Source organism: Antechinus flavipes, chromosome 3, assembly GCF_016432865.1.
Source record: "Antechinus flavipes isolate AdamAnt ecotype Samford, QLD, Australia chromosome 3, AdamAnt_v2, whole genome shotgun sequence".
NCBI classification, from domain to species: Eukaryota; Metazoa; Chordata; class Mammalia; order Dasyuromorphia; family Dasyuridae; genus Antechinus; species Antechinus flavipes.
In genome coordinates, this window is record NC_067400.1 from 625,515,693 (window position 1) to 625,537,987 (window position 22,295).

Genomic DNA, 22,295 nt, shown 5'->3' on the forward strand with positions numbered 1-22,295 from the left:
ACAAGTTTTTTTACTGAGGCAATTGGGGTTAAGTGACTGCCCAGGGTCACACAGCCAGGAAGTGTTAAGTACCTGAGATCACATTTGAACTCAGGTCCTCCTGACTTCAGGGCTGGTGCTCTATCCACTGCACCAGTAGCAGCTGCCCCTTATGAGGATATTTGGAAAGAACGAAGCCTCCTCAACTCCAGTAGGTCCCCATTGAACATTGCCCTCAAATCATGGACCTCCTCTCCTTTGTCCATCTCCCTCCTTAGATACTCAAATTGTGAAACAGCTCAAAACAGCAACCCTCCTGGTGGCAAGTCTGTAAGGACCTTCCACACCTCCCCCCCAGCTTGGTAAACTCAAAATTGCCTCCCCTGGGTCTGAGACACCTCCTATTGGGATTCCCTTTTATTCTCCCCAAACTCCCCAGGAGTCTAACTCATTTTGCTTTCTGGAAAATCCCAAAGATGGGACTCCCACGGGCAATCTCTTTACAACTTTATGCATCTACTCTTCCCAAACCCAACCCCCAGCTCCTATAGACAGTGCAGGCAATTAATCAGTTCAACCTAAATCAGTTCCCAACCTAAAGTCACCATTTTCAAAGGAACCATAAATGAGTGTTCAGGCTGAGAAAAGCCTAAAGGGATCCAATCAGATAAGGACCATGTTCTCCTTTCCCAGTGCACTCAGGGTAAGTGCCCGGATCTGCTTAATAGCATCTTCATCGCTGATACACGCTGGCGTTATATCTGGAGTAATAATTCCAACAGTAACCTTCCCCCTGACCTTTCCATGGCATCCCAATTTTCTCAGAGCTACCGGGAGAGCCCCTTGCCAGCCCTCCATGGCATTACTGGGAGGTGCTGGGACGGGTGCCGTGAATGGCAGGCCCACGATGAATGGGGACTATTTGTTCAGCTGTTCCACAAAGGAGCTTTAGCCTCAGAATGTGTGCAAGGTGGGGAGGGGGCAGGCGGCTAGCAGGCAACCGGAGCAGCTCATGTTTCCCAATTAATGGAACTCTCTGATTACTCTGGTGTTTCCTTCCATGAGACCACCAAGTTGGGCACTCGGCTCCTTTGTTTTAGAAACAGAATTTCCCCCCAGACAGTAAGTTTCTATTTCTCCTCCAGGCCCCTTGAAGAACTTTTTCTATGTTGTAATAGCTTATATGGAGCCCGCCTCCCTTCTATTTGGGTATCTGCATCTTGGTGCAACCTGTTCCTCCTTTTTCCTCCTAAATTCACCCGAACTGTTCTTCTCCCCCAGGACCCCCATTCAGAGGCCTCAGCGAGCATTCCCATGGGTTCCCCGGTTTGGTTGCTTTGGGAATTGTAGGTGGGATAGGAGCCGGGCGGATGGCACACCCCTTACCCGATCTCCCTGTATTACTGTTTAAGAGGATTGCTGAGGTTAACCGGAATCTCCTTACTCCTCCCTGTGCCCAAAACACAGCATGGATCCCCGGCGGCCGTAGCCTGGATGCGCATTGGATGTTCTTGCCGCAGCCAGGGCCTGACCTGGGCTGCCCTTGGTGAGGAGTGCTGGTCTCCGTAAGAGAGTGGGGGAGATACAAAACCTCAGTGAGACGGCCAAGGAGCGTGGCTGCGGACTCTAAACCCTTTCCGTTCCCCTGGAAGAAAGGGCTTATTCCCCTCCCTTGCCCTTCCACTCCTCCTGCTCCCCCTAGCAAGCGCCTTTCCTTCGAACCTCTGCTCCTTAATTGTTTTACCTCCTATGATGCCAAATGCTTTTCACAGGTTGTAATACCCGCTGAACCCCATTTCCCTGAATGAAGAGCCCCCCTCTTGGTCCTTTGCCAGCCCAAAGCAGTCAAAGATGATGGGGCCTGCATCACCCTTTCCTTGCCCCTGTTTCAAGAATTAGGAAAATGGAAGAGGCCCCAGCAGGGCCTGTGTGGGCAGCGGTCTGCAGGATGTGGTTGCCCACCCCGCCAGGTGCAGGGGGCTTGGATCCTGCTAAATGTTCCAAAATCGGGGGCACCGAAAAAGCCTCCTCAGTGTCAAAGTCTTGATAAGTCCGGACCAGAGGTGGAAAAGTAAATCCCCTCCCTTACACCTCCTCCCTTCCTCCCCTCCCCCGCTTCCCCCCTTCCCCGCAGCACACACCTTGGAGGAGAAAACCATTGCCTTTCTCTATGCCTCCTCCAGCCAACCAGGGTCCTGGTGCTGTTTGGTTCCATCGGCTTTTAGGATTAAAGCCCCTTCGTTTGAAAAATGCTTTCTGTCTGTGGTTTATTCTTACTCTTGGAACCTAAACTCCCTTTGCATTTATTATTCAGGTATAATTGTTGGGAAGCTTTAGTCTCCATCTTGAATACTTTGAGTCACAGGGGACACCATCAACTTCCACACTGTGCACTCTTCCAGCAGAGATGACTATTCAGTGATGGTACGTACATGGCTGCAAGCTAAGGCCTTCCTTGTGCGATTGTCCCCAATTTCTCCGGTCTGCAGGACGTTTGCGCGTCTGCCAACACGGAACCGTCATTTGCCCTTCTTTCTTTGCCCAGTTTTTAGCAGTGCCTGGCACTGAGTAAATGCTTAATTTATGCTTTCTTCTCCCTTTTACTGACTGGCGTGAAATTTCCTTTATCCTCACAATAACTCTGGGACGCAGAGGCTACAAATGGGGAAACTGAGGCAGGCAGTGCTATAGGGACTTTCCAAGAGTTACACGGGGGCTGTCTGAGGTCACATTTAAACTTGGATCTCCCTGACTTCCTGACTTCCTGATTCGCTGCGTCATCTACTCTACTTACACCCTTAAAAAAAAAAAAAAGTCTAATACTGACAATAAAGAGGAGTTCCCGGTAATTTACACAACAAAAACCGTAATTTACAAAACAAATAAAGAAACCAGGCCTGAAATTAAAGTTAAAGATGGACAAGCTGGTGAGCGAATCAGGAGCGAGCGTCCCTGTACGACGTAGGAAGGTCCGAAGGCATCCCAGCCAATCAGGAGCCAATGAGTGGAGGGGGGGTGGGGGGTCGGGGTCAGGTGGTTTGTGCGGGTCTCTCTCACGGGACTGCTCTCCTAGGTTTGACCAGCCCTCCCGAGGAGGAGGCGACCGTGGTAGCGGAAAGAAACCTCCCAGGAGAGGCAGGAAGCAGGCAGGCCCCCGCCTTCTCCTGTAGCGGTGCCTGCAGTCATCGGTCACCGGCCCCAAGGCCGCTCTGGAAAACATTGGGATGAGGTGAGCCCTGGTGACTCATCACGCCCTAGGGACTCCACTTCCCAGAATCCCTCGCGAGGGATAGCCCGTTATTCCCCTATCACGTGGTGCGTTTAGCTTTTCCTGCCCCGGAATTGGTGTGGGAGGGGGAACTGTGGAGCTGTAGTTCCCAGGACACTTTATGCGCAGGCGCAGCTCCCTTGGGAGCCCCGGCTTTTTTGGTCCGGGATTGTGCAACTTGGGAAAGCGGGACGCGTAAGTGCGGGGGGGGCGGGGAAAGTCTCTGATCTCCACACGTTGGCGTGGGGCTCTGCCTGACAACGAAGTCAGAAATTGCACGTGTGCGCGCGTGGGGGTGGGAAAAGAAAAGCGGGGAGCGCCCTGCATAGAACATCACGCCCGTACGTGTGCATGTAGGTTTTATCGGGTGTCCCTGTGTGTGTTTGTGGGCGCGTGCCCTGCCTCCCCTTCCTGGGGTCGCCCACGCAGTCCCCAGGCACCTCCCACGGCCCCTCCCCTTTCCCGGCAGAAGCTGGGCAGTGGTCCCGGGGGGAGGGGCAGAGGTGCCCCGCCCCTGTCCTGAGTGGGTGCCCCGGGCCCTGGCACTCTGACCCGGCCTGACCCCTTCCCCTGCAGGACCTGAGGAGCAGGAGCTGCCGATGGGCCCGTGATGCCCGAGCCCCTGGCCAGGGAAGCCCGGAGGACGCCAGGGGACCATGGAGGCCTTGGACCTCATGCTGGAGGACAGAGGTGAGGAGGTCAGGGGGTAGCCGTGGGCCGGCCTCTGACGCCCCCTGGGCCTTCCCTCCGTCCCCCTCTCCCCATCACACACATGCAGAGCTCTGACATTAGGGCACCTGCTCGCTGGCCCTCTGGAAGCCCTTCCTGCAGAGGTGGGGGCCCCGGCATGGAAGGGGGGCTCCTGCTGCAGGGCCCGCCTGGCCTGGTGGTCTCCAGGGGAACCCTGGGCCCCTCCACTTGAGAGCAGAGCTCCCAGGAACGGGGAGCTGGTGGTGCCCCTGGCCCCTGCCCTCCTCAAACCAACTCCCAATGTGGGGTTCAGGGGCGGGGGGATGGGAGGGGGTGGAGGCGCCAGGGAGGCCAGCCAGGGAGGACACCAGTGGCGGAGCTGCTTCAGGGGCCGGCTTTTCCTTTTCTCAGATCTTGGCAGAGAGGCCGCCTTCATGGGATGTTAGAGGAAGGTCTTTTTCTGAGAAACTCAGAGCCAACAAAGCAAGTGGTGAAACACAGGCATGGAGCAGCTTCTTTCTGGCTGCCATGTTCCAGTGTTGGGCTTGTGGTCCCCTAAGTCCCTCAGCTTTTTAAATAAGTTGTTGTTCTCCCTCACCTAACACTTAATTTTTTTAAATAATATTTTCCCCCTATATCTAATTGTTTATTGTCTTAGGAAGGAGGGAGAGGAGAGAAGGGATGGAATTTGGAATACAAAACTTTAAATAAAAATGCTAACAAGTTAAAAAAAATAAGATTTTATTTTCTGCCAATTACACACCAAAACAATTTTTAATATTCAGTTTTTGTTCTTAAAACTTTTGAGTTCCAGATTCTGTTTCTCCCTTCTATTTTTCCTGCCTCCCAGAGACAACAATCTGATATAGGTTATATATGTGCAATTATGTAAAATAGTCCCATATTAGTCATTCTGTACAAGAAAACTCAAAAAAAGGAAAGTGAAAAGTGATCTTTTTTAGTCTGTCTTCAGTTAACATCAGTTTCCTCTCTGGAGGTGGATCACATGTTTCATCATGAATCCCTTAAGATTGTCCTGGATCTTTGTATTGTTGAGAATAGCTTAGTTGTTCATAGTTATTCATCTTACAGTATGGCTGGTTCTCCTGGTCCTGCTTACTTCACTTTGCATCTGCTTACGAAAGTCTTTCCACTTTTTTCTGAGAGCAATCGTGTTCATCTTTTTTTACAGCCCAGTAATGTTCCATTACAACCGCAACTTGTTCATTCTCCAATTGATGGACGTGTCAATTTCCAATTTTTAGCCAACACAAAAAGTGCTGCTATAAATATATTTGGTCAAATAAGTTTTTTCTCTTTCCATTTACCAAAAAACCAAAACAAAACAAAACTTCTTTGGAACCACTAGCAGTGGTTATTGCTGGATCAAAAAGTGTACAGTTTTATAATCCGTTGGGTATAATTTCACATTACTTTCCAGAATAGTTGGATCAGTTCACAACTGCACCGGCACTGATTTAGTATCCCAGTGTTCTCACATGCCCTCCAATATCTGTCATTTTCCTTCTTTGTCATCAAAGCCAAGTTGATAGGTATAAAGTGGCACCTTCTAGGTGTTTTAATTTGCATTTCTATAATAAATATTGACTTTGAGTGTTTTTTCATATAGCCATAGTCAGCTTTGATTTCTTCATCTCAAACTCCCTGTTTATGTTCTTTGACCCTTGATCATTTGAGGAATGACTTCTACTCTTATCAATTTGACTCAGTTCTCTATCTATTTGAGAAATGAGGCCTTAGTTGGAGATAGTTGTTATATACATTTCCTCCCATTTTCTATTTTATAATTTTGGTTGAATTGATTTTGTTTGTATAAAAAATTTAATTTTATGTAATCGAAATTATCCATTTTCTATTTTGTTATGCTCTCTGTATCTTGTTTGGCCCTTAATTCTTCCCTTAGCTCTAGATCTGACAGGTGAACTATTCTGTATTCTTTTACTATCCTGATAGTATTAACCTTTATGTCCTAATACCCATAGCCATTTTGACCTTATCTTGGTCTAATGCAGGGGTAGGGAACACCTGACCGGCGCCATATAAAAATCCCATGAAATCTGCCCAGCAACTGCAGGCGATGCTGAGCTGAGAGCTAGGTACAACAGCCTCCCCCTGCCCGAGTTCTGTTAGTTGATAATTTTATGTGGCCAGTGAATGATAGCATAAATATGCAGATGGCCCTTGGCAGAAAGAAAGTTCCCCAGACCTGGACTACAGTGTGAGATGTTGGTCTCTAATTTCGACCGTACTGTTTTTTAAAGGTTATTCTAAGAAAACAAAAAGTTTTACATTTTTTCCCGCTACAATTTCCTCTTCCTTTTTTGGCCTGTTGTGCCAGAATGCCGAAGCCTTCGTAACTGTGGGTCTTTTTGTTGAAAATACTGGTTCTCTCCCAGCTTTGGGTCTTCCAGAGAGTTGATGAGACAGCTGTGACAAACTCTAGAGCCCAGGGCAGAAGCTGGGGTGCTCCACCGAGACCTCCCTCTGGGGTTCTTAACTTGGTCAGAAACCTTATTTTTTTGAACTTGGGGCCTCCTGACCCATGGCTGGCACGCTGAGCTTCCCGTCTCAGTGAGCTGTTTGTAACGCACTTTGCAGACCTCCCAGCGCTCTAATGTCTCCCCAGCATCCTCCCCCTTGCTCCTATTGCCTCCTTTTGCCCTCCTTTGGGGAGAGGGGTCCATAACAGTCCTCTGCCTGTGGAAGCAGTCTGGAACACAGACACCGGGCACATGACATCTGGGTGGACGTCCTTCCTGCTCCACGCTTGGCGCTGTTCCTTCTCTCAGTTCTGAATCAGTTGGGCTGTTTTCCGTTTCCCAGGATGCTGCCCCTGAGGACTTTGGTCAGGTGTTGGCCACGAGGGATTTCTCCTGGTCTCCATCTGTTGAGAGTTGGGTCCCAAAGGAATGGCAGTGACTCTGGCCTGAGTCAGAAGGAAGCCCACCCAGAGACAAAGATCCCCTCTGGGCCCCTGTCGGCTTCCTCCTATGAGGAGAGAGGCTCAGTGACTGAAAGTCTTTGGAATCTCTCCAGGGATCTGGGGGCTGCAGTTTGCAGTAAATCTCCTGACTTCAGGCCTAGGGGGCTTTTGATGAGCCAGAAGGGTGGGGAATCTCCCTCGGGCCACAAGGGAGGGAGCCTTCTCTAGGCTCTGTGAGCCAGGAGCGTAGCCTTCTGTACTCAGCCGCCCTGGAGGTAGGGCTCTCTCTGGATTACAGGTGTTGCAGGCTTTCCGTGGGCCGCAGGTGTACTCTCTCTGTGTGTCCCCAAAATAGGTAACTTCACTCTGAGCCACAGGCGAAAGGAGAGCTTTCTGCTGGCCACAGATTTGTGATCTAGTTTTGTTCCTGCTTTCCCGTGTATTTGGTATAAAACAATTCCCTGGGGAGCCAGTAGAGCTGGAGGATTCATTGATGGTGCCTTTTTGGGGAGTGTAGATGCCCCACGTATTTCCTGTTCCCCGCTCCTGTGCATCAGCGAGTGATGTTGCCGTTGCTATTTCACCTGTCGAAATGCGTCCACGGTTTTTAATCTCATTTTCTACTAAGAACATGTGAGACAAATGGTGCTGGGGGACAGCCTTGCCGTTTTTCAGATTTGGAATCGGAGGTTCACAAGATCTGAGTGACAGACACATCTGTGAGCTCATGCTTACATAGTATGAGAACTAGATTCCAGGTCTCCATATTCTTCCTTCTATGTCCTTTCCCATAAAGGACACTTGTGAGCTTTTAGATAACAATATTATCCTTTTTCATCTTTCTTTCTGTTCCCTTCCTTAGAGAAGTTTTCCTGTGACTTCCCTCCTTGTTAGGTGCAAACACGTACAAATCAAAACAAATTTCCACTTTGGCCATGTCCTAAATAACATTTGTCTGTTTCTGCATTTTGTGTCTTCCTCCTGTCTCCAGAGGTGGAGAGCTTGCTTAATCATTAGTCATCAGGAACCCTGGTTGGTCATTACATTGAAGAGTTAAGCGCAATATTATTCTACCCCATTTGTACACCAAAACATGTTCATCTATTCCCCAATTTATGGATACCCTTTTAGATTCCCAATTCTTGCTGACTTAAAAAGGATTCTGAGTATTTTTCCATATCCTAGGTTTGTTTTACTTAGTACTAATTCTTCCTACTCTAATCTACTCTCCCTCTTAATTCTCTCTCCTCACTTCTTTCCTTTGCCTCCTATTTTCCTTATTGAGTAAAATGTATTTCTGCATCCTATTCCAGGTACCAGTTCAGATGAGGGTAAGATTCAGCTTTCCCCTACCCATTCCTTTTCATTTAGGTAGATGTTTATTTGTACACCCTGGTACAAATCTCAATGTTATGTCAGATAATTTTCGTTTACCTTCTTTTCTTTCCACTCATCCCAATGGGTTCCTCTTCATCTCTTTCTCGTCTTTTATTAAGAACATCGACACCTGATGGAACCACTTCCAGGCCTGGTCTGATATGAACCCTGATGATGATAGGTTCATAAGGGTGACACATTTTACCCTCCCCCCCCCATTTTAATGTAAACAGTTTATTCTTATTTAATCCTTTATCATCATTCATTCATTATCTTTTTATGCTTCTCTTCAGTCTCATGTTTGAACTTCCATTTTCTCCACAGCTTTGGTCTTTCCATCAGGAAGGCTTGGAAATCTTCTGTTTCTTGGAAGGTTCTTTATTTTTTGTTTCTCTAGCTTTATATTCACTTTTCTGGATACATCATTTTTGGCTATAAGCCCATATCTCTTTCCACCTGAGCTATATCCCAAGTTCTCTGCTCTTTTTTTAGTGATGGCTGCTAAATCATGAGTGATTCTCACTGTGGTTCCTTGATACTTGAATTCTTTCTCTCTGCCTACTTGTATTTTTAAATAATAATTTTTTTTTTAAATTCCTAGATCTGTTTTTCAGGTGAGCTGTTTTTACAGTGAGGTACCTTTACGTTTCTTCTATTTCATTCAGTTTTTTGACTGTTTTTACATTTCTTGTTGTCTCATGAAGTCATTGTATTTTGTTTGTTATTTTCAGGGAGTTTGTTGCATGGTCAAGGTTTTGTACCTCTTGTACTAAGCTGTTAATTCCTTTTCTGATTTCTCCTATTATTTTCATCATATTAGTTGATGATATTTCAAATATTTTAAAACAATCGTATTTTATTTAAAGTTTTCTTTTTCTTTCCACTTTTCAAAGGAGGCAATTAGGATTATGTGACTTGCCCAGAGTCACACAGCTAGTAAGTGTTAAGTGTCTGAGGCCGAATTTGAACTTGGGTCCTCCTGCTTCCAGAGCTGGTGTTCTATCCATGTGACATCTAGCTGGCCCTTTAGTTGAAGTTTTCTCCATGATAAACATTCTCAGTGTTTTGAGCTGGTCTTCAAGTTATAGTCTCCTGATTATTTCCCATCTTTCCTCCTCCTCATCTGGTTCTGATTTGTCAATTTTTTTAACTTGTAAGCCCTCTGCCGCTGTGTTCTGACCAGTGAAGAGTATTATGAGACTGTAAAGTAAAAAAATAACCTGTTGTATTTGTGGCAATAGGTACTTCTTTCCACATTAATATCAGTCTAGTAATTTGATTCTCTTTAGATAAATTTCATTCACAGATCTCATAACAGAATATTTTGTGAACATTCCTCACATCAACAAGGATAACTTAAAAGATTTTTGGCAGATATGTCACTGATGTCTAACTCCGTGACGACTAAAATATCCTTCCTGATGAATTCTGATCAGTAAAAAAAGTGAGGGATGGTTAATATAGTTTGAATTTTTTTTTCCATTACTTACAAAATGTATGCTCTGATTGGATCAGAGCATTGATATCAAAAGGATAAGTAAGTTCTCTATAGCTCTTTAGGTTCCACAAATCACTTTAAGTACTTTACCTTATTTGATCCTTACAAGATCCTTACCACTCTTGGCATTCCTATTGTTCAGATTAGGAAAATGGAACCTGTACCAGTTTAGTGACTTAGCCCATTTTCACTTCATTCTATTGCCTGCCAATTGTAGTTTTCAGAATCGATCTCTTTCTCCATTAAAAAAAATGACATCTGTCTTTTGTTCTTTATGATTTCTCAGAGATTAGCATACTTTGCAGGTTATTTGGGTACTGGTGATTCAATCCTTTGGGTTCTGGATATTGGAATTTACTTAACTTTGAATACGTATCTCTCAACATTGACTTTCTATAATGTTTGAGAAGCAGCTTGGTGGTGTAAAAAGAGCCTTGGATTAAACTAGTGAGAAGATCTGCGATGGAGTCCCCGTCAACCCTCATTAGCAGTTTAGTCATTCAGTTTAGTCGGTGAAGTCTGCTTCGAACCACCCAAATGTAACAATACTTGCCCCAGCCTATTTCACAGGGTTGTTGAGAAGTTTAAATCCAGTGAAAGCACTTTTTAAATAGTCATCATCAAAAGCATGTAAATAGTGATATTTAATTTATTCATTTCAGATTGGAAAACTGAACCTGAAACAAAAGAATCTATTTCAAAGGTTGACATTGTTGTGGACAAATCATCCCAAGAACAATATTCAAAAGATGATTACCAGTGCGCCAAGTTGGGAGAAGGATGGAATTATGATGTTGAGAAACCTGCTGTGCGTAATGAATGTGGGGACTCATTCAAGTGTAATAACGATCTTTTTCAGGATCATATGACATATAATGTAAACCAAACCCATGGTTATAATGAATTTGAAAAAGACGTAATGGAGGATAAACATCATCCTGAGCATCAGAAAATCCAACCTAGAGAGAAACTTCATGTCTGTAAAGATTGTGGCAAAACTTTTAGCTTCAGCTCATCCCTTATGTACCATCAGAAAATTCATACTGGAGAGAAGCCGCACAAATGTAACGAATGTGGAAAAGCTTTCATTCTTCGAACACAACTAAATTCCCATCAGAGAATTCATACAGGGGGAAAACCTTATGAATGCAGCGAATGTGGGAAAACTTTTCGATACAATTCGTCTTTTACGTACCATCAGAAAATTCATACTGGGGAGAAACCTTATGAATGTTATGAGTGTGGGAAGGTCTTCAGAGGGAACACCCAGCTTAATTCCCATCAGAGAATCCACACTGGAGAGAAACCTTATGAATGTGACGAATGTGGGAAAACTTTCAATCAGAGCACCCAGCTTACTTTCCATAAAAGAATTCATACTGGAGAAAAACCCTATGAATGTAATGAATGTGGGAAGGCCTTCATGCAGAGTGCACACCTTATTTCTCACCAAAAAATTCATACTGGAGAGAAACCTTACGAATGTAATGAATGCGGGAAGGCTTTTAGTTCTAGTACATCTCTCACTTACCACCGGAGAATTCATACTGGAGAGAAACCTTATAAATGTAATGAGTGTGGGAAGGCTTTCATCCAGAGTGCACACCTTACTTCCCACCAGAAAATTCATACTGGAGAGAAACCTTATGAATGTAGAGACTGTGGGAAAGTTTTTAGCTCTAATTCATCTCTTATTTACCACCAGAGAATTCATACTGGAGAGAAACCTTATGTATGTAATGAATGTGGACAGGCCTTCAGAGTGAACACACAGCTTACTTCCCATCAGAGAATTCATACTGGAGAAAAGCCTTACGAGTGTAATGAATGCGGGAAAGCTTTTGTCCACAGCACTCATCTAACCTTCCATCAGAGGATTCATACTGGGGAGAAACCATATGAATGTAATGAATGTGGGAAAGCTTTTAGCTCTGGCTCATCCCTTACTAACCACCAGAGAGTTCATACTGGAGAAAAACCTTATGAATGTAATGAGTGTGGGAAATCTTTTAGACACAATTCATCCTTTCTTTACCACCAGAGAATTCATACTGGAGAAAAACCTTATATATGTAGTGAATGTGGAAAGGGCTTTATTCTCCGAACACAGCTCACTTCCCACCAGAAAAAACATACTGAAGAGAAACTTTATGAACATAATGAATACGGAAAAGCTTTTTGATACAATGAATTGCTTATTTATCCCCCAGATACTTTGTAGTAGAAGGAAATGTGAACAAAGTAGTGTTGGAAAGCCTTCCATTAGAGCACCAAAATGTTTATCCTGGAAGGATTTATAAAAATAATGAACATGGGAATGTGTTCATTCTAAGCTCAAAGAAAACTTATAATTACAGAATTATCTAAAGCTCTTCAAGCAAGGTGCACACCTTAGGGAATATCAGAAAAATACTAGGAGAAGTCCTGTAAATGTAATCAGTGTGGGAAAAGGCTTTAAATATCAGTCATCCTTGAATTACCACAAGAAAATTGTTGAAAGTGAATTGTTTGGAGAATATAACTGACTCCATTTTATTCTGTGTTGGCCATTTTTCTGTGTAGGAACTGCATGAACTGAAGGACCAGCTTAAATAGTTGGTTTTCTTCAATGTCTTCTTTCATCCTCTAATTGGTACAAAAAGACTTGATTCCTTTAAAAAAAAAAAAAAAAAAAGAAAGAAAAGAAAAAAGGACTCCACAAGCTCTGTAATATCTCCTTCCCTCATTTACCGTGATAAATAGTTCCCCTTGACTTGATGAAATTAACCATACTAAAAAGGGCACATCCTTTCTCAGTCTTCGATAGCTTTCATATACATTTTCTTAAAGAAGTATATGTTTTTCTTTGTAATACTAGTTGCGCTGTAATGAGCAGCCATCTTTTTTTTCTTTGTTTATTACAATGTATAAATAATATCGGTGACAGGTTGAGTGGGTTGCTCTCTGAGTGTATGATAAAACCTGTTTGTCTGACTTGTGTTAGTCACAAATTGGCAAAAAGTGGCCAAACTGATAAGAAAATTCTTGTCACAGTTTTGGCAACTCCATCTGGTACTGGCCAATCCAGCCTTTACCGATCCCCATCTCCAAGAACTTTACAGCCATATACTGATGAATTCATTTCAGGAACTTCTAGAAATAGGGAAAAGGGAGGGCTGTTAAAAGCAGTCGGACACTCTTGTGCTCCCAATTAAGAGACCAACAAAGACAGGTTAATGTTTTGTGTATTCTTGTAATGTGTGGTCTGGTCTTGTGTCATTTGTGCTTACTCTGTGTCTTAGTCAACTTTTCTGTCTAAATTCTTGGTTAGATTTTCATTCTGATCTTGTACCTGGCTCCAAGGGGCCATGGAGCCTTTGGAAAAACTATACTTGGAAGGGCAGAACCAGAGGAAACTGGTGGAGGTCAGACAAGTCATCTGACCATAAACTCAAGTGGTCAGGAGGCCGGGGACAGGGGAGAATCCCAAACATTAATGCTATAAAGCAGATGTAAGCCTTAATATTACCTTGAGTAATCGGTCATCATGATGGGATCTAGTTGATATTCTGGAATAGAATCTTCAGCTCAGTTTTGATGACTTGGGGAAAAAATTCTGGGAAGGGCTAGTCTCTAAATAAGAATTTGTTTTTTCTTAAACTAAATAGCCATTCAATACCTAGTTTACTTAATATTAAACTAATAAGATTAATTTACTAAATTAACATACTAAATGATACTGGCCATAACATTTAGAAATGTTAGAGGGAAAAAAATGAGTTATGGATTTATTCGAGTAGATCCTAAGGTGCGTACGTTTTGCCAACTAAATTGTGAAACATTAATGAATCTTTCTCTTCAGGAGAGAAAGCCACCTCCTCATGCCATTTTGCCCTTTACATCTTGCCCCTCAGGGGCAAGAAAAACTTTCCTATGAAATCCTCTTGCTGGTTATTTTTTATCTTCACTGAATGGGATGGTAAGACCCACATGCGGGAAGATCACCAGATACAACTTCTAGATTTTTTGCTTTGAAATTCTGGCCAAGACTGCTATTTTGTAGGAAACAATGGATGTTAATGATCTTTCGGTGGTCTCTGTTATTACTGCCATCACCTGTGGTACTGGTAGAAGATAAGCTCGTCTCCCCAGGTACCCAGTTCTAGTGTCAACTGTCCTGTTCTCAGTAAATTGTCCATAGAAAATAAGGGGGAAATGGGGGAGAGAACTTTTAGACCACAAATTTCAAATTTTTCAAAAGATAGTCTTGTTTCTATGTTCTTAATTCTAGCTAGGTTGGAAGTGAATGAAAAAAAGGAAGAAAATCCTTTCCCCATTTACATAAATGTATGGTATTGTAAACTAATTAGAGATTAAATTTTGACTGAAATGTAATCCCTTATTATGAATTTTTTCCCGTGAGGCAATTGGGGTTAAGTGACTTTGCCCAGGGTCACACAGCTAGGAAGTGTTAAGCGGCTGAGGGCAGATTCGAACTCAGGTCCTCCTGATTTCAGAGCTGGTGCTCTATCCATTGAGCCAGCTAGCTGCCCTCCTTGCTATGAATTTTCAATATAGTTTGGATGTTTTTATAAAGGCTGGAATATCTTCGTGAGTTTTCGAGGTTGATGCTCTTTATTAACTTAAGAAAAATGAAAGTTACATACAGATAACACTTCAATCCTCTCTCTTCCTTGAAGTGTGACAGGTTTATTGTTTTAAGGTAAGGTGTTTTATTCTTTTAAGAAGAAGATTTCACCAACTAGAAGAAAACTAAGAAAGCCTTAAACAGTTTTAAAAAAAAAAAATTAAGAATCAAATAGTTTTGAAGTCTGCAATTCCTAAATATTTGGTGCTTAAGAACCATGTAGTGCAATTATTAACTCATATACAATTTGAAAAAAAAAAAAAAAGGTTTATTTAAATCAGCAAAATTGCATTTTAAGGGAAAGTTTTCATTTTACTTCTGTGTTCTTCTGTGAATTAACTTAATAAATTATAAGAGCCTAAGTAAATTAGAAGCAAAGTCATCTTTAAAAGAAATTAGAAGTGACTGCATTTGCAAGCCTTTAAAGAAACAAATTGGAACTATTTTACTTAGCAAAATGAGGAATTATCTGTAAACCTTAAAGTTTCCATTTTGATCAGGGAAAAAGTAAAAGTTTTGCAGTTAATTGGAATTGTGTAATAAAACTTGTGCTAATTTAGAAAGATGAGATTTTAATAATGTAAAGAAAAGTAGTTTTGTGGCTGGAATGGAATATGATTAGGAAATAAAGTTGTGAGCGATTGAGAAAGTAGAGAAGGAAAGTGAAGGGTTGAATCGGTTTGGAAGTCAAAGAGTTGGGTTTTGAAGGGAACAATAAGAAAGTTAAAGGATGTTTGGAGACCATTTGCACTTACACAGTGTGGATATAAAACTTGATTAGAAGGCAATGAGAATTAAAGAAGTAGGGAATATAAAAGTAATGATTTTCTTGACTCAGCTTGGCATAATACAAGATCTTTGTTTTTGCCAGCAACCAAAATGTCCAGCATAGCTCAAAAGAAAAGCCGAGAAGGTAATAAAATATCAGTTAAATCTTATAACTGCTCTAGATTAGAGGAAAATGGAAGATCTCCATGGCTCTAAAATGGTTGTTACATTTGGAGAACTTCTTTCCTCAACTAGTTAATTTTGAGGGGTTTTTTATGATTGCCAAGCTTTATATCATTAATTTTTATATTCTTGTTTATGTAGAAAAGTAGCTGGAATCATGTGGCAAAAACTGGGAAATTACTATTTACAAAATAATCTGTGTTCTGAGTGATAATTACTGATAGCGCCTTTATAATATATGGACAATTCACCTTAATATATACTGATCTCTATTATCTATACTATGCTCTCTACTGATCTCTTAATGTAACTATATAGAATGCAAGAGTTGATAGATGAAATGGTTTTCTTTATAAGATAATTCAGAATGTATTTAGTTGAGTTGATGTCGTTTAATTGGCAATGTTTTGTTTCATGTTTTAAATCCATACTATTGTTTTAAAAATTATGATGTTCCTTATTTTTTGCATTGTGATTTTGGGAAACCATTATAAATGCTGTTAATTTGAAAAATGATACTTAGAATGTACTTTCTACGTTTGTGTCATTAAGAGATTAACCTCTCCCTCCTGTCCTTTGATTTGAATGCTATGAAATGATGAATTTGAATTCTCACATATTAGAGACTTATAATTATAGTTTTAAAAAAACCTGTCTACTTCCTTGATTATATTTTGCATAAATATGAATAATAGTAATTATTTAGAATTTGGCAAAGCCTAAAAACCTTATTATCTTCTTATTATTTCTTATTCTTATTAATAATTATTATTATTAATAATTCTTATTATCTGTGAAATTCTTTTAAGGACATGTCAGGTCCTTTGGCTCTTCAACTTGGGCAAGATTATAAAATCTCAGCTCCGTGGAAGAGGGCACTGAAAGAATGAGAATTTTGCAAATTCTAAGATAAAAATCAGATTACTAATTATGAAGTTCATGAAAAGCAAATTACATAAGATTATACCTAGAAAAATGTGCATTGAAGTTATATCTTTGAGCCAATGTAACATAGGTCTCAATGAACATATTTTTTTTTTGCCTTATATGATACGTTAAGATATCCAAATTGTCAGAAGCCATTGTCTTTCTCACTTTTCAATGAACTATATCAAACATTAACTTTTTATAAAAAACCCAGAATGTGATTATTTTCTTAACCTTTACTACTTCGTTATGATATCTGAACATATAGATGCACACAAACGAATTAAAGTTGTTTTTTAAATATCATGTATGTACTTGATTAGTACTGAGGATCAATTTTAAAAATTATTTTAAATGAATATTATTGCAACAAGGAAATTACTATATCCTCCCTTAAGCTGTGACCACTGGAATTTGCTGTGTTAAGGGAGTTAAACCTCTTGGGACTATAATTTGATTTGGTCTGAGTTTTGAATTCAGATATAATTTTGAATTATTGCTAAGCCAGTAATTCAGCATTCAAGGGAAATGCCATAAACTGCTCAAAGAAAGGGCATTCTGAGAAATGCTGCAGGTGGGTGAAAGTACCTGGGAAGACTGAGAAAAGAGCTTTCTGAAAGTAATGGTAGGAGCATCTAGACTCAATTTCCCCACTGTGTTCTCCTCTCTGAATAGTAAAATTTCCCACCTGGTTAATATTGAGCCTGACCGCAAAACCCTGTGAATAGTATGAATATATTCAGATTTTATCCTGGAAATAATAAGGAACTACTGAACTTCAATCAAGGGTTTTTTGAGGTCCACTTAAATATTCACAGATGCTTGTCCATATAAATGCCAAACTATACAGGCATATGAATATGTTTTAGTAATTGTTTATAAGATCTTAAATTAGATTGAGGCTTTCCAGTATAGAATCATTTAATTAGTTGTCAAGAAACTTTTAAGTCACAATTTTTTTTTTTTAATGAGAAGATAGAGGAAATGAATGTTATCCAAGTCCTTTACAAAACAACTTAAATGACTGTACCTTTAAGTATATACATATATGTAAATATATAGGGAGAAGAGAAGTACTAGTGATCCTTGGCAAACCACCTATTAGGTCAGGAAGAGTTCAGTGAGATTTTGAAAGCATTAACTTGCCACTCTGAAAAACAAAAGTTTTGCTCAATAAAATATACTGCCATTTTCTAGAAGCCTTTGTTTTTATGGTTTTACACCATAAAGCTTAATGAGGGAAATATAAAAGCAGTAAGTAGAGAATTCAGTGTTTTCAGTTGCTCTGTAGAAATTGCTATTTGTCCTAACCAAATGGTCAAAGATCATTTCCCCTCCCCTTAATATGTGTGGCTAAACGCCATACAAAATAGTCGATATAAGTTCATTAAATATAAGTTTTTACAGTCATGTGATCCTAAGGCACTTAGCTTTAAGTAAAGGTTTGTCTCCATTTGTTGAAATTCATATATTAAATGAACTAGTTCTCCAAAGCATTTCGTTATATGTAATAAGCTGATTAAATGGATTTTAAAACATAAAATTTGTATCTTATTTTGGGAATGCTTAAAAAAGGAAATTGAATTTTTCCCCTATTTCTGTTTGAGGTCCTCTAATTATATTGAGACAGTAGGACTTTTTTAGAAACCGAGGTTCTTAAGAATCCTTTAAAAGATTGTTCCTCTAGCCCTTAGATAGCATTGTTTATAGCAATGTCTAGTTGTACCACGTGGCAGGTTTCAGGTAAACATCTAAAGAAGAAAAAATAGTATGGAATAGAATAACTTCAATAACTTCAGTGGTCCTCAAAATGTAGTCCAAAGAAGTGTTGGGGTCTCTGAAACCCTTTCAGAGGGTCTACAAATTCAAAATTATTTTTATTTCTAATATAGTAAATAGCTATAAATATAACCCATGTGAACAAAAACCCTTTGAACAGATCCTCGATAGTTTTTTAACAACATGAAGATACTGAGAACAAAAGTTTGAGAACCACTGAACTAAACTTTCAGAGATGACCTCATCTGATGTTCTTCCTCTAGCCCTGATGTTCCTAAGTTAACTCCATGAGACTTGTACAGACTTTGACCACATGAACTGTAATTACCGGAAAGCCAATGCAATTAGTTCTGTCATGCCTTTCTAATAAACTGTATTAAGTTTTATCATCAACAGGTAAAAGAACTGCCTAGAGAATCTTCATAAGTGACCTGGAACCTGGAAAGTGGTCAAGGAAATAACCTCTGCAAATCCACCCTGTAAACAAGGTGAAAAGACCTATTCCATGTACTTTTGACAACTAACACCTCAATTAAAGACACCAAGATGTTGACTCAGAGATACACATTTCTGAGTTTAAGTAGATTAAACTGGACAATCTGTGGACAGTTGTCAAAGACAGACCCTTTAATACAGAATTTCCTAAGAAAAGTGAAGCAGATGACTTCATGAAGTAGACAGCTAACCCAAAATGATGGGAAAACAAACCTGCTCTCTAAGAGGATATTACAATACATTCCCTGTTTTGATTTTTCTCCTCTGACAATAGAGTGATTTATTCTCTTAGGAATGTCCTGTTTTTTATCTTAATTTCCTTGTTCCTTTTTAGATTTACTATAACTGATTATTTATTGAAGTTTGATTATTTTTAAGGGAATGTTCTGAATTTTGTTTGATTTTTTTTTCCTCCTCTGACAATAGAGCAATTTATTCTCTCTTACGAGTCTCCTGTTTTTTTATCTTAATTTCCTTGTTCCTTCTTAGATTTACTATTACTGATTATTTGTTGAAGTTTGATTATTTTTAAGAGAATGTTCTGAATTTTGTGTGATTTGTTACCCATATATTTTGTTTCATAACCGCTATAACCTTCTTTGGACCAAGTTGCCTATTTTGCTGTACAAGCTGACTTCATCTCATCCTCTTATTGGGTGTCCTAAAGATAAAAATGGTTTTATCTAGGGACAGAGGGGGAATTGTTAAAAGTGAATATTTGAGAGAACATGACGGACTCCATTTTATTCTGAATTAGCAGTTTTGCTGTGTATAATGCCTGCATGAACTAAAAGACCAGCTGCAAAAGTTGGTTCTATTCAGTGTCTTCTTTCCTCATATAATTGATAACAAAAAGACTTAGTTGCTATAAAAAAAATTAGAAGAGGACTCAGTAGTCTCTGGAATATCTTCTCTTATCTAGCTTGATCTGTAGTTCCCTTTGACTTTGATATGTAATTTAACTATACTAACAAGTGCACATCCCTTCTCTTATCTCCTATAGCTAATGATATGTTTTCTTTAACATTCTTTTTTAATTTGAATAATCAGCTGCACTATAATGAGCAGTCACTTTTTTCCTTTGTTTCATGTAACATAAAACTGCTACTAGCTGAATTATGAACGATGCATATTCCCAGTCAAACGCTGCTGGGGTGTGTCATCTAATAAAACCCGTTTCTCTGATTCGTGCCGGCTTATTGGCAAAAGCTGGTCAAACTGATAAACACGTGCAACAGGATGCGAGCTGTAATTGTGGGACCGCTTTCAATGAGATGGCACACCTTCTCGATCTTCCAAAAATTATTACTTGAGAAAAACATTTTATGGATGTAAAGGACTTAGGAAATCTTCTTATTAAGTATAAGACATACTGGAAAGAAACCCTATTAATGCAGCAAATGTGAGTGTATGGAGATAAAGGGGACCTTACTGTAAGAGTGGAGATAAGGCCCTCAGGTCTGTTTCCCTTGACTGTTTACCAGCTAATGCTTTCCATATGGGTGGTTTTGTGATATCTGGGCACACACACAAAAAGGTGAGAAACGGCTTGTTGTCAAAACCAAATGTGTTAAGGGTATAGTTGGCTAGCCCTTGAAACTCTGACAAGATACGGAAATAGGACTAGTAAAAAAAGCCTATTCCATTAAGCCTCCAGGGATTTTTCCTTTGAGACCCACAGCTGATCTCACGGATGGAAATGCAAACCGCTGGAGCTTGGTTCCACTAGTGTGTGTATGGGAAATTAGACTGGATTTGGGGGACGGATAATTTAAACCAATTAAAAGTCCTTGTCTAGAACCCCACAATAGCTTCCCAGATTTGACAAAACATCCTGATTCATGCAAGCTGCTGAAAACTGCACAAAGCCACTTTGGACATGTCCACATCAGGGATAACTTATTAATTATGTATCTTTATTTGAATAAACCTCAGCAAAAATTAAAATGCTACGTCTGCCTCATTATTTTGCTATTATCCACCCATCTGCCCACCTCTAGCGCTCCTCTTCAGTTTTCAAGATCACTTAAACTTACTAGTAGCCTTTCCTACCGTGGGGTCCTCCATTTAAGGAGGGCACCCGGGTTAGCCATCATTTCCCACCCACTAACCCCTTCTGACTTTTCCATGCTCCTGCATTGGATACCTCCCCTTTTCTTCCTTTGTGCACTTTACTTATGTCATTTTCTATTATTATTTTCTATTCTTTTTTGGATCCCCAGGACCTAGCACAGTATTTGACACATAGCAAGTATGTAATGCTTCTTGACTGGCTGTAGGACTCGATGGGTTGGTTGCCTTGATCTTTCTTTACTGTCTGGAGCCCATGTGAGGAGCTGGTGAATCATCGAAGCCTGACTTTTTCATCCTTGGGCCACTAGGAAAGGCCATCTTGGCTCACCTTTAAGTAGTGTTCCTACTACACCTACACCTTTGGGTGGTAAATGTCTCCTAGAGAAGATCCCAGTCGCTAGGTAGCTTTGGAGCTGTTTCTCAACAGCCCTGATCTTTTGAGACTTAAGATTCCTGGTGTAACCTGTGTTATGGGGGGAAAAGAGGTTAAAAAAAAAAAAGGATAGGGAAAACGGACATCAGTGTGAGGGTTCCCGAAAGGAGGAGAGCCCAGAAATCTGAAGGCTTCCCCCACCCCATTAGATAAAACCAAGTCCTAGCTCGGAGCAGTCTCATCCTGGAAGGAGTGTTGTGAAGTCGCCCCGTGGGATGAACACAGACCAGTGAAAAATAAGTAGGACTTGGGGCAGAACAAGAGATCTGGGACAACCTGAGAAGACCAGAAGTGGAATGTCCAGGCTAAGTCTTTAGAGGACTTCGGGATCAGTCTTTGGTCTTAGGGTGGAGAAGTGAAGGAGGCAGGAGAGCCGCCCCATGGCTGGTCCAAGATGGATCCTGGAGTCTGGAGCCTGAAGTCTTCTGTGGCTGAGAGAGCCCTCTGTCCCTGGGACTCCCTTAAATACCCCAGCATGACTATGTCACCTCACACTGGGCATGTGCAGCCGTAGAGCATCATGTCACCACATTTCCCTAAGGAGACTGACCACATGTTACGTTACATCAAGTATGAGCTTAGAGATCGCCATCTCCCACCGGTAGGTGCTTAACTACAAGCACCCTGCTGTCCTAGATTCAAGTGTGCCCTTTCAGAGTTCCGCCCGTTACACAGAACAAAGAACCTAGGACCAGAGTTTTAACCAGCTCGGTAGAAAGAGCAATGGGGCTAGCTGGGTTCCCAGGTAGCTTCCCCAGAACCACAGGAGCTTTCACCCTCAACAGCATAGGGAGTCTGGGGTCCGAGTCTTAGAAGACTGAGGGAACCTGGGCTGATAAGGAACACTGGTCCCGCTGTGCTGCTGAGATGAGGCCCTGGGAGAGAAGGAAAGGCACACTGGGAGTGAGGGGCAGGAGGGCAGGGATGCAGGCTTTAGGCACTTAGGGGAGGGTGGAGTTCCTGGCTTTGGGTTCCAGGCCAGAGGGGAGAACTGAAGTAAAGCCAGAGCCACCATCTCCCTGCCCCTACTACGGGTGGCTACACTTAAGTTCTCAATTTAAAAAAAAAAAAAAAGCAGGTAAAGGAGAAAGAACCTTTCTACTAAAGGGAAGACAAGTTCATCTGCAGAAGACATTGAATTAAAAAAAAAAAAAAAAGCCTCTTACCCCAAAAAGTAATGTTACATGGCTGTCCAGAAAGACTTTGTGTAACAACTCAAAAAAGACTTTAAAAATCAAATGAGAGAGATTGAGA

General features: G+C 41.1%; 1 protein-coding gene across 2 annotated transcripts; it reads left to right on the forward strand.

Moving 5' to 3' along the window:
• Positions 1–874: 874 nt before the first annotated feature.
• On the forward strand, positions 875–20,482 carry LOC127556632 (zinc finger protein OZF-like). 2 transcript variants are annotated; one of them, XM_051989897.1, is made up of 3 exons: positions 875–3,208; positions 3,824–3,937; positions 10,419–20,482. In XM_051989897.1, exons 2-3 carry the CDS (start codon positions 3,904–3,906, stop codon positions 11,936–11,938), a joined length of 1,554 nt encoding a protein of 517 aa, XP_051845857.1. In that variant the 5' UTR covers positions 875–3,208; positions 3,824–3,903; the 3' UTR covers positions 11,939–20,482. The 2 variants fall into 2 exon arrangements, with proteins under 2 accessions (XP_051845857.1, XP_051845858.1); XM_051989898.1 differs by lacking the exon at positions 875–3,208 and adding an exon at positions 3,345–3,442.
• The last annotated feature ends 1,813 nt before the right edge of the window (positions 20,483–22,295 follow it).